General features: G+C 41.8%; 1 protein-coding gene across 8 annotated transcripts in view; it reads right to left on the reverse strand.

The window, feature by feature from the left end:
- Positions 1-15,440, reverse strand: part of LOC134211086 (sodium/potassium-transporting ATPase subunit beta-1-interacting protein) — a 162,127-nt gene that overhangs the window by 70,199 nt on the left and 76,488 nt on the right. For all 8 annotated transcript variants that reach the window (XM_062687691.1, XM_062687692.1, XM_062687687.1 and 5 more), the window contains one exon: positions 8,344-8,481. In XM_062687691.1, coding sequence (XP_062543675.1) covers positions 8,344-8,481 — 138 coding nt within the window. The remainder of the gene's footprint in view (positions 1-8,343; positions 8,482-15,440) is intronic.

A 15,440-nucleotide genomic window follows, 5' to 3' on the forward strand; every position in this document is an offset into this window, starting at 1 on the left:
AGATCTGGTAACCAACCCAGGTGGAAACTATGGTCGTATGGTGACAGGGAAGGAGGGGGGGGTTGCTCCTCTCCGGAGGTGCAAATCTTACTGAGCGTCTGTTCTCCATGTCAGGATCGGTTCACAACAGCGTCTGTTCTCCATGTTAGGGGCGGCTGATCATCGTCCGAGTGCCAGCGAGGGACTCTAAGTGAAATGTACACCATGGTCCACCGGAAATAAGGAGGAAGTCCTCCGGAAATTTAGGGGGTTTGGTGTCAGGCCCTGCAAGCCAGCCTTTAAAAAAACATACGCAACGAACAATCAACAAGAGAGTACGGACCGGAACCATCGGCAAAGACCACTGCGACGAAAAGGGACTAGCGACGAAAAGACCACTGCGACGAAAAGGGAAACTCGGTTCGTGGAACAGCAAATCTCTCAACTTCATCGGGAGCACACGCATACTCGCCGAAGTGCTCAAGGACCGTGGATTCGGCATCGTAGCTCTGCAGGAGGTTTGTTGGAAGGGACCAATAGTGCGAACGTTTAGAGGTAATCATACCATCTACCAGAGCTGCGGCAACACACACGAGCTGGGAACAGCTTTCATAGTGATGGTCGATATACAAAGGCGCGTGATCGGGTAGTGGCCGATCAATGAAAAAATGTTCAGGTTGAGGATCGAAGGCCGGTTCTTCATCTTCAGCATTATCAACGTCCATAGCCCACACTCCTGAAGCACTGATGATGATAAGGACGCATTCTACGCGCAGCTGGAACGTGAGTACGACAGCTGCCCAAGCCACGACGTCAAAATCATCATAGGATATTTTAACGAGGAGGAGTTTAGACCGACTATAGACGACCGGCTGACGAACGAAACCGGCCTACGACTAATTGATTTCGCCGCCTCCAAGAACATGGCTATTCGCAGCACCTACTTCGAACACAACCTATCGTATCGGTACACCTGGAGATCACCACTGCAGACAGAATCACCAATCGTTCTGAATGATGGACGTCACTTCTCCGACATTATCGACGTCAGGACATATCGTGGCGCTAACATCGACTCTGACCACTATCTGGTGATGGTTAAACTGCGCCCACTGCGCCCCCCGTCATCAACAATGTTCGTTACCGACGACCACCGCGGTACGACCTAGAGCGACTGAAGCAACCTGATGTCGCCACTGCATACGCGCAGCATCTCGAGACAGCGTTGCCGGAAGAGGGTGAGCTCGATGAGGCCCCTCTTGAGGACTGCTGGAATACAGTCAAAGCAGCCATTAACGACGCAGCGGAGAACAACGTCGGGTATATGGGACGAAGTCGACGGAACGATTGGTTCGACGAAGAGTGCAGACAGATTCTGGAGGAGAAGGACGCAGCCCGGGCGGTCACGCTGCTGCAAGGTACCCGGCAGAACGTGGAACGTTATAGACGGAAGCGGAGACAGCAGACCCGCCTTTTTCAGGAGAAGAAACGCCGCCTGGAAGAAGCGGAGTGCGAGAAGATGGAACAGCTGTGCCGTTTTCAAGAAACACGCAAATTCTATCAGAAGCTCAACACATCCCGTAAAGGCTTCGTGCCGCGAGCCGAAATGTGCCGGGATAAGGATGGTAGCATCTTGACGGACGAACGTGTGGTGATCGAAAGGTGGAAGCAGTACTACGAGGAACATTTGAATGGCGCTAAGAGTACAGGCAGTAAAAGTCAAGGCAGCGGAGATGACTACGCCAGTTCAGCGGACGATGGAAGCCAACCAGCCCCACCTTGAGGGAAGTTAAGGATGCCATCCAACAGCTAAAGACCAATAAAGCAGCTGGTAAGGATGGTGTCGAAGCTGAGCTCATCAAGATGGGTCCGGAAAAGCTAGCCACTTGTCTGCACAAATTGATAGTCAGAATCTGGGAAACTGAACAGCTACCGGAGGAGTGGAAGGAAGGGGTTATATGCCCCATCTACAAGAAAGGCGACAAGCTGGAGTGTGAAAACTTTCGAGCGATCACCATCCTTAATGCCGCCTACAAAGTGATATCCCAGATCATCTTCCGTCGTCTGTCACCATTAGTGAATGAGTTCGTGGGAAGTTATCAAACCGGCTTCGTTGACGGCCGCTCGACAACGGACCAGATCTTTACTGTACGGCAAATCCTTAAAAAAATGCCGTGAATACCAGGTCCCAACGCATCATCTGTTCTAGAGTTTCCATTTCCCGGCCATTTTCGTTGTCCCGGGATTCGGGATGAACTTGTTCGTATATCCCGGGAAATCCCGGGATCCCGGGATTTTTCGATGTTTCCCTAGAAAACTTATTTTTTGATTTAAAAACGATTTTATTCAATGTTCAGGGATAAAGTTCATTTCGAAAAAAAAACTACTTCAAGAAGCAAATAATATTCACGTTTTTCTCGGATGGTAGAGTACTCTTTTGGAATATATGATCGTCGAGTCCGAGAAGAAGGGTTCGATTAACAACCCTGGAACAGATTATGGTCCAGGAAGATTTCGGATCGATGGATTGTCTACAGAAACGTAATCGCAGTCCGGGATCCATGGATCGGGCGCATAAGTCTTGTGGCATCGTGGGATCATGCATTGGCTCGAAAGTCAAAGTCGTCGTACAGAATTTAGTGGGAGGTTCGAACTTTTGGTAGCTTGCTGAGTGGTCAGTAGGAGTCCAAGCGAAGTTTTGTTAGCAGCAAGAACCAGGAAAATTAGGCAGAGCATCGGGGTCGGAGCTCTTGTATTTGCGCATGTGCTGGAAAGTTTGTTGTACGAACGTCGATTGTAAGAACATAAATTGGATCAAGAATTGTTTTGGAGGCAAAAAGCTCGGGAAGACTGACTCAATGTTGGGCGGCGCGATTAGATTAGCAAGGCGAATATCAGCTAGTGTACACAACCTCGCTGTAGACGGGAGATGGGTAGGAAGCAGGTACTAAATAGATGTTACTGATCTTGTGCTGTAGCCCGAGTAGAAGAAAATATCTCAATAATATCAAGTGTTGATAAGATAGCAAAATGAGATATGAACATGATTGATATAAGAGATAAAAGATCAGACGGCAATATCAATATTTTGCACTAAAATATCATGAGGAGATCAAGTTATGTTATTTGTAATAAGTGATCAATATCATGTGTCATTGATTTGTTCTTATCCATAGCATATCTTGATATTTAAATGATATTTCGGTGCAAATATTTGATATTGTTGCCTGTTCTTTTATCTCTTATATCAATCAAGTCCATATCATATTTTGTTATTCTGTTCATGGCTTCTGCCCGGGAGATACTTGTCGTTTAATTAATAGAGAGCTGTACTGCCGCTAACCGCAAGTCGAGCACATATTGATATGCACGTCATATACGGTTAGCGGCAATGTAGATGCCAGAAAAAGTATCAGTCAGTAGCCCTCCATTGAGTGGTATAGGGGAATCTAATATTTTTTGTGAAGGTGTTCTATCAACTATCTCCGATATTTTCATGCCTGTTCCTCTCTTACTAATTTAATAATAAGATGATATCGATTGTGCATCACAAAGAACCTTGGCTCCGTATACTTGCCTGAGCCTACCAAATAAACGAACTTGGAAAAAAATCATGTCTGATGGAAGGTATAAAAATATGATATGAGTTTATCACCTAAGTTGGGTTTCGCGTTCTAAACAAATAACTTTTGTAAGAAGAAAAATTACACTGTTTGTGAACCAGAAATGAATCCGTATTTTTTGTCCCGGGTATCCCGGGATTTTCGGGATTTCAAAAGTAATATCCCGGGAATCGGGAAATCCCGAATTTTCCTAAATCCCGGGATTTTTTGTCCCGGGATGTCCCGGGATGGAAACTCTAATCTGTTCGTTGATTTCAAGGCGGCATACGACAGTATAGACCGTGTTGAGCTATGGAAAATGTCAATTTATTTGTTTCGCGGATGACATGGACATTGTCGGCCGAACATTTGCAAAGGTGAGAACTGTACACCCGCCTGAAACGTGAAGCAACAAAAGTTGGACTGGTGGTGAATGCGTCAAAGACAAAGTACATGCTTGTAGGCGGAACGGAGCGCGACAGGGCCCGCCTGGGAAGCAGTGTTACGATAGACAGGGATACCTTCGAGGTGGTCGAGGAATTCGTCTACCTCGGATCCTTGCTAACGGCTGATAACAATGTTAGTCGTGAAATACGAAGGCACATCATCTGTGGAAGTCGGGCCTACTACGAGCTCCAGAAGAAACTGCCGTTAAAAAAAGATTCGCCACCGCACCAAATGTGTCATGTACAAGATGCTAATAAGACCGGTTATCCTCTACGGCATGGTTTCCCTAACTGTGGGTCCCGACCCCCAGGGGGGTCGCGAGCGGATTGTTGGTGGGTCGCGTAGAACAAATATTAATTGCAGCTCGAATGCCGAACCTTTTGATTATTTTTTTCAGGAACATAATTTCAAGTTCAAACCGCATTTTATTTTAAATATTCATCACCACGCTATTTTAGAAAACATTTATACCTAAACGCTGTCCCCTTAATGAAGTAAAATAAAAACATTTTGACAAACAATATCATGTTTGACATTTTTTGCATTTGTACATGAAGGAAACGTGAATATTTTTGTGAAACTTGCCGAAACAGATGACATTCTAATTCAATTAATGCTTAATACTACTTGATAAAATGCATTTTTTCATAGGTGGGTCGCGAGACATATAGAATTTTGCTAGGTGGGTCGCATACCTAAAAGTTTGGGAAGCTCTGCTCTACGGACATGAAACATGGACAATGCTCGAGGAGGACTTGCAAGCACTTGAAGTATTCGAGAGACGGGTGCTTAGGGCCATCTTTGCAAGAAGACGGTGTGTGGCGGCGAAGAATGAACCACGAGCTCGCCCAACTCTACGGAGAACCCAGTATCCAGGAGGTAGCTAAAGCCGGAAGGGTACGATGGGCAGGACATGTTGCAAATATGTAAAATATCGAGCGCGCGACAATGCAGCTTCCTAATATCCAGTAACGTATTACCATTAGCCCCGCCCTATCAGTGTGTGCACGCGTTTCCCGATGAAAACAAATCCTATCTTTTCTGCACGCTTGCAAGAGAAAGATGATTAAACGTCAGCAAGCCATATTGAGAAATCATATACCAAAGAAGAGCGGCTTTCCCACGTATCGCTTTCCTATGATAGCAAAGTCGTGTCTCGCGGGAGCTATAAGTTTCAATCAAGATGCATCCTGGTTTCAATTCAGCTTTGTCTGTTTCCTCCGGAAATTCGTTTTGAAATTCCTCCAGATATTCCTTAAGGTTTTCTCCAGCAACAATTTTCCAGGAATGGATTTTTTGGGGATATCCGAAAGAGTTTCTGAAAGATTTCATGAAGGAAATCCTGAAAAACTTTTTGAATAAATTTCTGGTTTAAACCCTTGGGAAATATTCTGGAAAAAAATCAGGCAAATGGAGAAATACTCGAAAAAATTCCTAAAAGAGTGGTGAAATTCTAGGAAAAAAATCAAGGAGAAGAAACCTTAATTTAAAGTTTGAAAAGAAATTCTAAAAATAAATCAAATTGAAATATCAAAAGGAATACGAGTAGCAATTTCCGAAAGCGTTCTAGGAGTAATTCCTTGAATTTCTGTGAAAACATATTTTACAGCTTGTCTCAGCGATGTTTTCTGCAATTTTCAAGCTAGAAATCAGCTACATGTTACACTTCAATCAAAGGTTTTTGTCTAACTTCCGGGTATTGACCACCCGGAGTGGAAATAAAATAACTATGCTTGAAAGCTCGATCTTGCATATGCCCAACATGTTTTTTTTTCTACAAGGGAGAATGCATTTACACACTAACCCAGTACACGTGCATTGAAGTTGCCAAACTACCACACGGAAGTGTACTGGAGTGTCGGACTCGACCATACCGGTAATACCGACTAAACTCCCTTGGGCTCCACCATCGTTTCCCCCAGGAACTACCTCCCAGTACTACTTCTGGGGGATGGCTGTACTAAACGTACTCGCTCATTATCGCTCACACAGGCACCCGTCCCATGCGAGACTGATTTGGGTGCTCACACACCATTCACACCATTTGAGTCTTACTTGGATGCTCTCCCAGGCGCTCCGCTGCCATGCCTCGAGGTGTCAATAGCGGTAACTGCCTGGGCCTACAGATATTACGCTACGACACTCCTGCTTCAGCACGAGCAGATCAATCACACCACTGCCGAAGCAGACCACACGCTACCCTGCCGAAGCAGGGACACTCCCCATGCACCACATGTGCACAACTGTAGGTGTGTGAGTACAACCCACTGCTACCCTGCCGCCGAAGCAGCTTCTCCAAAGACCATTCGTTCCATGTGACCCTTATTCGGGTACTCACTCTAACACTCCACTGTCATGCCTCGAGGTGTCGATAGCGGTATGTAGGGACCAATCAACGATACTACGCTACGACACTCCTACCTCAGCATGTGCAGTCCATACTCAGACTTCTGCTGCGCTTCGAGGTGACAATAGCGGCGACACGCTATGACACTCCTGCCTCAGCACAAACAGATCACTCACTCCCTGCCGAAGCAGCTCACGCGCTACCCTACCGAAGTAGGAACACTCCCCATGCCAATGGCACTCCCTGGGCTTGTGCTTTTGAAGCGGCACACAATCGCTTTGATAGAGTCTGCTTACGGGCACTTGTGGTTTTTTGGGAGGGATTTTAGCAGAGCCCACTGCTAAATCCCACCACGCCCTAGGCAGTTCTCCCTGACTCACAGACAGCTGGGGAGGGGTCGTCAAGCCCTTGGACATGGTCCCTGCTGCCCCCATATGCCCAACATGTGTAAGATTTAGATTGAACACCACATATGTATATTTCCCTAATTGAGTAGTCAAATGAATAGTTCGTCATATAATTCAATGAAACATCTTCAGATCTGAGGGTTTTAAATTGTGCAGAAACAATTTCCGCTATCGCATATTCTTACATTTTTGTAAGAAATTATACAGAAGTCTGCTACATTCTTATACAAAAATGAAAGCTTCGTAAACAGATAAAGCCTGTCCACGTTAAATTTCGGACACCCATCTGATAAAGCGATTTTTGAAAATTTTCACAAACCACTGAGACGAACAATTTACATGACAACTGAATCTTTCTGCTTTATGTGCTGCTTTTTGCATGTTTTAAACACGCTCAAATTGATAAAATGACAACAAATCAATTGAACATTACCTATGTGTCCGAAATTCAACGTGGACAGGCTTTATCATATGAATAATGCAGAATTGAAAGGATTTTCTGCAATAAAATTGAATTAGAATTTTAAAATGATGATGTGTTCTAAATTTTAATTATTATCTCTTCAACGAGCTGTTTTGAACAATTATAATGCGCTTATTTAGGGGCTCTCCTTAGCCATGTGGTAAGACGCGCGGCTACAAAGCAAGACCATGCTGAGGGTGCCTGGGTTCGATTCCCGGTTCCGGTCTAGGCAATTTTCGGATTGCAAATTGTCTCGACTTCCCTGGGCATAAAAGTATCATCGTGTTAGCCTCATGATATACGAATGCAAAAATGGTAACCTGGCTTAGAAACCTCGCAGTTAATAACTGTGGCAATGCTTAATGAACACTAAGCTGCGAGGCGGCTCTGTCCCAGTGTGGGGATGTAATGTCAATAAGAAAAAGAATGCGCTTCTATGTTTTATATAGTTGTCAAACGTCTTTATTAGCAAGACTTTTAGGCCACGGTTGGCTCATCTCGAATTGGTTAGAGTATTTCCACGATCGAACATCAACATATGCCTACAATACCCACAATATATCAGCTTCTGCCGGGTGAAACATAGCATCTCACTCACAACCATTTACCGGTGCTACCACCTTTCAAAAACGTTTATTTTCCGCAATCGTGTGGAACAATTCTCACATTGTTGGAGTTCTTAGTAAACGTCATAGAAGACTACCGGAGGTTGAATACTCATAAAAAAGTAAATTGTAACCGCCCACAGTGCTCAGCTATAAACGCGGGCACGTCTATAGTCGGGGTACTTGCTTCATGAGCTGCAATCTTCATGGCTACTTGTAATAAAAAATACTCTTACTAAATAGATAGGTAGGCTATAAAGGGCATCGTCTGGGAATTATTAATTCAAACAGAGCGATTATTCGAGGTGGACCAGATGCACCGTTTCACACGAATTTATGTAAGATCCTCAGGTATTTTGAGCTTATGTGGCATGTGGAATATTGAATGGTGTGAATCAATTTTCACAAGTAGCTTGGTAAATACGGTCAGATTTTATTTTACTTATTTTGATCTAAATATTAAAGAACCTAAGAAACGATTTTTTCTACTTACCGTTACTAAATACTTTGGACGATATTGATAGGCACCAAAAAATCCAAATATCACAAATATTATATGAAAGAAGTTCACCAGTATCGGTGCCCACATGTATCCGAGGAAGTCGAACACTTGCCGCTCGATGATGAATAGCTGTAAGTAGAGAAAACAGGTGAAGAGAAAAACGTTAGCAAGGCACATCTAATTATGATTCATTCATTATATAGCTTCGCACTTCTCGCGGTTATCGCTCGTAGCGCTAAAAGCCCTCGTTAGATGAGGGCGAAACGTGGGCACATCAAACATCTTGCCATCACGAAATTGTTGCTTGATAACAAATTGCCGGAACTAAAATCTTTACTTACTCGTGATTGCTTTGTAATTCAATAAGCTTGACAAGGTAAAAGCTGTACACGGTTTGGGTGGCATGGTTGGTTGAATTGTAACACTAACGATAGATCTACATTTTTAAAAGTTGTGCATGAGGTCATACTAATTTTGTTTATTTCAACTAGATTTTTGACAGCTTTTCATTTTAGTGTTCTACATGCATTTCTATAGCTATTCATGGATAGCTTTATTTCCACTCGTTGTGAACAAATCGCCAAGCACACAATCATACTTTTACAAGTAGTCTTATTTTTTGGTAAATTCAAAAAATGTCACTTACAAGTAGTTGTGTTATATAACTATGGCTTAATGGTGCAGGAAATGGCGGATTGGTGCAGGAAATATTTCTACATAGGTAGCATGTTGTGGCTAGCTACCACGTAGGTGTAAAGAATTATTCCCTGTGTCTCCGCATCTTCAACTTCATCAGCCTCAGGTAGATTAGGAACCTTTCGGTGGGCTATAGCGAACGAGAGCACACAAATCATAGACGACATAATAAACAATCAGGCAAAACTACCTAATTGTGCAAACTGGTTTTTTAATGCGTGGGATAGCTTCTCACAATTTCATTTCCATAATCCCCTCGCACTTGATAAACAAGGGTGAAATAAAAACATGCCAGTTGGACAGTCGGCTCGTTTCGCAGTTCCACACCAGCTTCTATACCTACATTTTGACTTGAAGGTTTATTCATTATTAAAGTGGTGTTGATAATGACGTATGACACTTTAAACTAGAAACTGTACAGATTAACAGCACCATTTTGGGTTTCATTGACATAAGTAGACAATAATAAGGATTGATTTCAATTTGTTTTTCGATCAATCGATAAAAATACATATTTTTTGCAATTCCTGATCATAATATCAGCCATCTGGTTCACAGTTCGTCATTGAGTAATAAAACGGCTGTTTTTTCCATACCAACGAAATGGGTGTTTTAATGACCATTTTTTGCAATTCCTGATCATAATATAAGCCATCTGGTTGACAGTTCGTCATTAAGTAATAAAACGGCTGTTTTTTCCATACAAACGAAATGGGTGCTTTAATGACCATTATGCAACTCAAACGAGTTGCATAATAGTAGTTTGTGCAACTAGAATAATGGGCTTAATATAATACTCTTGTACCAAAAGGATACAGTACAATTCACTTCACATTACCATTCTTTCCAATAAATCATGTTGCTGCAGAGAAACAGATTTCACATTGTAGGGTGCTGTCAATACGATACACCGCGCGGCTTTTGTAATGTTTCCAAAAGCGCATTTGCACAAGATTCCACGCGGCGTTTCCCATTCGAAAGGAACAACCGCACCCTAGGAAACGCCGCAATGTTATCTCCCCATAAGAATCGAGTATACGGGCAGCAGAAAGTGCGGTGCGTCGTTTCCTCTGGGGTGCACCGCGTGTACTTTTGGGCAAATGCGTTAATATTATCGTGCCAAATTGCATAGCTCGACGATAGATGAACTTGCCTTTGGAGATTTTTGATTTCATGTTCATCAACCTATTTTATTTATTACACTATTTGAACACTTAAGGTAGCTCAAAAAACACTTTTTCAAATTTTTTATTCGATTTTATTCGGTTCTATATGATGTCCTGATGCTCTGGACAAAATTTCAGCCAAATCAGTCAACGTTTGGGCGGTGCTAAACTTGTTGGAAATTTATATTGGAAAATGTATGCAGAAACATCGAAAAACAGTAATCTGCAGTTGGACGGTACAATTCACTTGAGCTTGAGCTAGAGCTAGATTGACTGCTCGTAGTTGCTACTCCATTATGACCAGATCAGCTGTTCTTGCACAGGGAACCAACAGATGTTTGCTTGGGACTAGCACACATCTTCAATGTACAAGTACTGGTGATCTCATTTGTTAGGTCATACTGGCGCCTGCCACGTCAGAATGCAAGTCAATGTAGGGAAGGGTGAGGAAATGATGATGCAATCACTCGCCCACTGCAAGCCGAATATACCTCTGCACTTGCCACGAGTTCATGCGGAATTTGTTGGAATTTCTGGGTTAGGTTGGAGAGGCAGAGGTCCGTCTTGGTTAACGAGCTGCCAATGTGATAGATAGGAGAAGGTAACTGATGGGATTTCTAATTGGATGTTGGAAACGAGCTCTATAGTTCATTTCCAATTCTAGCAGATTACTGATAGAATACTCAAGTTGAAGGTATAGGAATAATAATGGAAACGGTATGGAAGTCCATTTCCAGTTCTAGCGATTGCTAGAACATGAGAAATAAAGAGAAAGATACAAAGTAGGAGAATGGAACGGACCTGGGATTGAACCCACGACCTCCTGCGTATGAGGCAGAAGCAGTAGCCATATGACTACCAAGCCCGCTATCTGCAGTTGGACGGTACAATTCACGATGAAGAACTATGATACTCATTCACTTCTCGTAAAATTAAATACAGAATGTTATGTTGAAAACCGCGAGAAGATTAGAGTTCATTGGGCAAAGATATTTCAAAGGTAAAAGAAGCGAAATTTGCTCGAACCATAGAAATGCTAATAACTTCATCGAGCAAACACTAATCTTTTCGCGGTTTTCAGCATAACATGCTGTTTTAAATTCTTCAAGATCTGAATGGGTATCATAGTTCTTCATTGTAAATTGTGCCGTCTAACTTCAAATCACTGTTTTTGGATGTTTCTGCATACATTTTTGCATATGTACTTCCATCGAGTTTAGCACCGAAGAGGAGGATCGTAGTAAGCCGCGCGCGTCGGATGTCAACAATTTTCACCGCTCGATTTTATTTCTATTTTGGCTGATGGAGACTCTTAGAAATTTTTCATAAACGCCAATTAGTATACGAGTGATGTTTTACGATTGTTCATGTTATTATAAATAAAAAATAGATTTGAAGAATGTGCCTTATTGATTGTGGTATGCTGCTTTAGTGGAATGTGTGTGTGATGATTCCTGCTTATAAAATCAGGAGCCGCAGGCGCAACACGGATCAAGCATGTAATACAGATCCAGAGCCAGCTAATTGTTCACCGTAGATGCACAATTTTACAAAAGCGGATAAATTTGGTGAGATTGTTCCAATATGGATTAACTACTATTCCAATGTGAAAAATAATAAGGTGTTTCATGATTGTAATTTTCAAACTAAATACGCGCTGGATTACAGAATCCGGAAGTTTGTTTATGGATCCATTATCCATTTGATAATGGTAGCATAAACAGGCGGGGCTTATTGTAAGCAAAAGTGACCTCGGACTGGTCATGAAATACCAGGCAGTCTGAAACGGGTCACTGGAGCTGCAATAGAGCTAGCACTTTCTAACTCCCGGATTAAATCTGACTGTAAAAAACGTAAAACAGACAGCTTTCTTCCATAACATCACTGCCAGACAGTGGGGGTTAGTTTGGACACACACACACACACACACACACACACATGTACTTCCATCGAGTTTAGCACCGCCCAAACGTTGACCAATTTGGCTGAAATTCTGTCCAGACTCTGTCCAGAGCATCAGGGCATTAAATAGAACTGAATAAGAGGGCGGCCCATCGAAAAAATTGAAAAAAGGTTTTTCCATACTAATTTGAGCCACCCTATTGAACACTCACCCATGGTAATTCAGCAAAATTTAGTCATGTAACATGATGTTGGTTTTTCATTATAGCACCCAAAAAATATCCATTTCCTTGGTATGTAAAATAAACCGATTTATCAGTCAAACACGAACTGTAAACCAGGTTATATCATCAGGAATTGCAAAAAACAAAAAATCCATTATAGGGTTTATGTTCGATTTTGGACCCTTAGAGAAAGCTCCCAATATCTACTTATACACTCCCGGTCGAAAGTTTGGGTTCACCCTCGAAAAAATAAGGAAAAGTTTTTGGCCGTATTTTTGCCCTCGTACATCCGATTTCGAATATTGTTAGCTCAGTACATATTGTCATAAAATCATGAATTCTCTGGTTGGGTGTACACTGTACAGATTCTAGAAAACTTTCCAACTGAATTGTATATTTCTAATGCCATTAATCCAAAACGGGAGCCCCAAAGTTGTATTTCATGATTTGAAAACCAGGGTCTTCGTTTAATTTATCATAGATGCGACGTAGTTTTCCGCCAGTATTTGTTAGTTATGTATTTTTGGATACTATCGAAAGTTTAGAGTTGGGTGCATAAGCCAAAAGTTTGGGTTCAACAACTATATGATGAACTAATCATAAGTTTGAGGTCACTCTCGTGATATGCACACTTAATTTTTTTACCAGGATCTCAGCAAAATGTTGAACTTTTACCGAGAATCGCACAGCCGTGCCCCAGTAAACATGTTTTTTGCCGAGATTTCTGTCAAAATTACTGATAATCAGCAAATAATTTGCCGAAAATCAGCTAACATACGCTATTTTTGCCGGAATATCAGTTATTTATTTTGCTAGGTAGGATTTTTGCCGAGCTGCAGAAATAAAAACTGAGTGTGTGTGTTTTAATTCAATTTTAGCTGAAACGTCGTTTTTGACGTTTTATTTGGAGACTCATTTTCTTCGATATGTATTTAATCTGAGGTCAGTTTTGAGCTGACGCATGTACTTCAAACAGTATTCTGCTAAAATTAAACTAAAGCGCATATCAGGAGAGTGACCTCAAACTTATGATCGGTTCCCCATATAGTGGGTGAACCCAAACTTTTGTAGAGTGTATCTATCGAACAGTTCGATAGGAGCGGAAATCACACCATTCCAAAGATGGATGTCTTGTTTATGAAATAGAAATTCAAAATGGGCATCTTATATTGATGAATCGATGATATTGTCAACGCGTTACTGAATGGCAGCCAATAACGCGAGGATTTGTAAACTGAAGATCAAAGGCTGATTCTTCAACTACAGCATCATTAATGTGCACTGCTCACACGAAGAGCGACCCGACGACGAGAAAATGGCTTTCTGTGCATATAGTTTAAGCAAACATGCAATATGATACGAGACGTCAAAATCGTCATCGGCAACATGAACGCTTAGGTAGGAACGGAAGCAATGTACAGACCGGTGCTCATCTACATGGCGATACTTACTTGATGGGCTGTAGTAGCCCTTCGATGAACCTACGCCGAATGGAGTATCCTTCTCCAATGGACTAGATCATGGACCAATCGCTTCCAGTCTCCCTGAACGTTGAGCGCCCTCAATACCTCTTCAACTGCAAAAAGCCATCGTGTACTTGGCCTTCCACGAAGCCTACGGCCTCGTCCGGGTTCTCTACTAAATATTATCTTCACTTGACGTTCTTCCGGCATACGAACAACGTGGCGATCTACATGGTGATACGCTGGGGTAATACGAGGAGCAAGGATAGACGCGAGTGGTACGATTTTCGCGAAGTCCGTTCAGCTATTTGGGTTTGCGACGACATAGATATTATGACACGTAACATTGAGAAGACGGAGGAAGCCTTCATCAGACTGAAGGGAAGGGAAGCTTAGAGGACCGGACTAGTTGTCAACACGTTGAAGACGAAGTACATGATAGGAAGAGGCTCAGGAGAGGATAGCATATACCACACACCACGAGTTTGTATCGGTGGTAACGAAATCAAGGTGGTTGAAAAAATCATGTACTTGTGCTCACACGTTACTACCGAAAGCGTACATATTTTGAACTCGGCAAAACGCTCCGTTCGAATAGATCTACAAAACGCTAGTCTTCTATTATCACGAGACACTCGTGGCGGACCAATGCGAACTTAAAAATTTTGAGAGGAAAGTGCACCGTTAATTTTCGGATCACAATAGAATATTTGGTGGGAAGGCCAACTGGGCGACTCATTTTCAAAATAAAAATTCCCTGTTTTTTCCAGGTTTTTTCCAGGATTTTCGTAAAATTTCCAGGACCTGCCTGACTTTTATAGACCCGGAAATTACTGAACCGATCGACGTTTAAATTTGAATGAAGAGGCTTCTGGGGCCGGGGAAGATTCTTATGATGGTACCCCTCTACCTTTTGGAAACACAAACACACATAACACATAACACGAAAATCAATCAAGCAAAATGAATCAAATTTGATATATGAAGGTTTTGTAGACAAGAATAGTAGCCAGTTAAAGACCCATCCCCTAACCGTATTCTGAATAAATTGCGAATGTTAAACAAATTTCAGAGTATTAATCAATTTTAGGCGAGACGAAGTATAATTAGGTTTGAAAAGTACATAGGAAATTGATAATTATTGAAGTGATTGTCATTATAATAGCAGGGCAGGTTAATTAGTTAAGTGAATAATCAGTAAGATCGTTATCCTCTCTAAAGGTGACTGACCTAATAATTTTGAAACTATGAATATTTGATAACATTGAATGCTTGAATTTATTCCTGGCTCTCTGCAATCCGTTTCAAACATTATAAATTTATCCAGGAATTCTAACGGGGAATCCTTCAGACATTATTCGAAAATACCTTAGGGAATTCTTTAGAAAAATCATTCAAAAATCCTTCAGGCGTTCTAGTAGAAATTCATTCTGAAACTCCTCCAGAAATTCCTTCGATAATTCGAAAAAATAGGTAATTTATCAAAGAATTCTTCTAGCAATTTTTCATGAAATTCTTCTAGAAATTACTTCAAAAAAACATTAAGGAAAAAATCCTTCAGAATTTTCTTTTAAGAATTCCTTCTGAAATTATTTTAGAAATTGTTTCAAAAAATCCTTCGAGAATTATTTCTCGAA

Source organism: Armigeres subalbatus, chromosome 2 (genome assembly GCF_024139115.2).
Source record: "Armigeres subalbatus isolate Guangzhou_Male chromosome 2, GZ_Asu_2, whole genome shotgun sequence".
NCBI classification, from domain to species: Eukaryota; Metazoa; Arthropoda; class Insecta; order Diptera; family Culicidae; genus Armigeres; species Armigeres subalbatus.